The 1,358-nt window shown below is 38.5% G+C and overlaps 1 protein-coding gene across 1 annotated transcript; it reads left to right on the forward strand.

Moving 5' to 3' along the window:
- Nucleotides 1–217: 217 nt before the first annotated feature.
- SARC_16303 (hypothetical protein) lies at nucleotides 218–1,019 on the forward strand (the record flags this gene model as incomplete). The annotated part of the gene is made up of 2 exons (XM_014289587.1): nucleotides 218–325; nucleotides 876–1,019. Coding segments are annotated over exons 1-2 (201 nt in total), but the record flags the coding sequence as incomplete, so codon positions are not given.
- Between the last annotated feature and the right edge of the window lie 339 nt (nucleotides 1,020–1,358).

The following is a 1,358-nucleotide window of genomic DNA, read 5'->3' on the forward strand; positions in this document are numbered from 1 at the left end:
ATATATATGTATGTATGTATGTGTGTATGTATGTGTATATGTATATGTATATGTATATGTATATGTATATGTATATATGTACGTGTCTATATATCTATATACATATATAGGTAGGTATGTAGGTAGATAGATAGATAGATAGATAAAAGCTGTCCAATTTGTATCTGAAAAAATAAGCGTCAAACTCATATGAACCTTCCACGTACTTTTATTTTGCAGTGAAGTCACAAAAACGATCCAGACAGACGACGCTGAAGAGAAGGAGAGAATGGCGCATGAATTGGCAGTGGTGAAGGCAGAACTGGAGGAGGCCAAGAATTTACAGGTATTTGCGGAGTAACAGAATAACACCGGAATGTGTTGAGCAACACGTCATGTTATTAGGATTTTAGGGTTTGTAAGGTTTAGTTGGAGTTTAGTTGAAAAGAGTCCTGAAGTATTGTTTCTGTTCTCTGTGTTGCAGTGAAGTTCTTGACCTGCAGATAGTTATGAATATGCAGGTGTCGACTGATTTCTACCTACTGACATATACCCTGGGTAGCCGTTTAGGGCGCGCCTATCAAGGCAGTGCCTAGAGCTTCTGACCACGCATCTCAGATTGTATTTAATACTATGGCTCATCCCTTTTTTTATCCCACGCCAACTCATATGATTCTATGCATTATAAATGTACTTGTATATACATAAGAACCGACTCAAACTATAAAAACCATATATATAAACCAAACTTTCAGTTCTATTATGAACCATTAAACTTTAACGAATAACCCTATATCAACTAAACTATAAATACGAACCAGCTCAAATTATGAAAACTGCCCTATATAAAGTAGCCAACCCACATTATATAAACTATCAAACTCACACACTATCAGGCGGAGAAGCAGGCCACCATCGCCGACCTGCAGGCGGCTGCCGCGGCACTTGTTGCCAGTCACAAGGTTGAACTGGAGAATGTCGCAGCGCAGAATTCACAGATCGCAGAGAAGAACGAAGAGCTCAACGCCCGTACTGTAGCGGTATGTTGATGAGTTTAGGAGTGTTTGTTCGTGAATATGTTTAAGGGTTTATGGTTGTTCGTAGGTATGTTTAAGTGGTTAGGGGTGTTTGCTTGTAGGTATGTTTAAGGGTTTAAAAGTGTTTGTTCGTAGGAATTTTTAGGGGTTTAGGGGTGTTTGTTCGTAGGTCTGTTTAAGGATTTAAGGATGTTTGTTCATAGGTCTTTTTAGGGTTTAGGGTTGTTTGCTCGTAGGTTTGTTTCAGAGTGTAGGGTTGTTTGTTCGTAGATATGCCCAAGGGTTTAGAGATGCTATATATATATATATATATATATAGATGTGTGTGTGTGTGTGTGTGTG

The sequence above is a fragment of the Sphaeroforma arctica genome (genome assembly GCF_001186125.1).
Source record: "Sphaeroforma arctica JP610 unplaced genomic scaffold supercont1.7787, whole genome shotgun sequence".
NCBI classification, from domain to species: Eukaryota; class Ichthyosporea; order Ichthyophonida; genus Sphaeroforma; species Sphaeroforma arctica.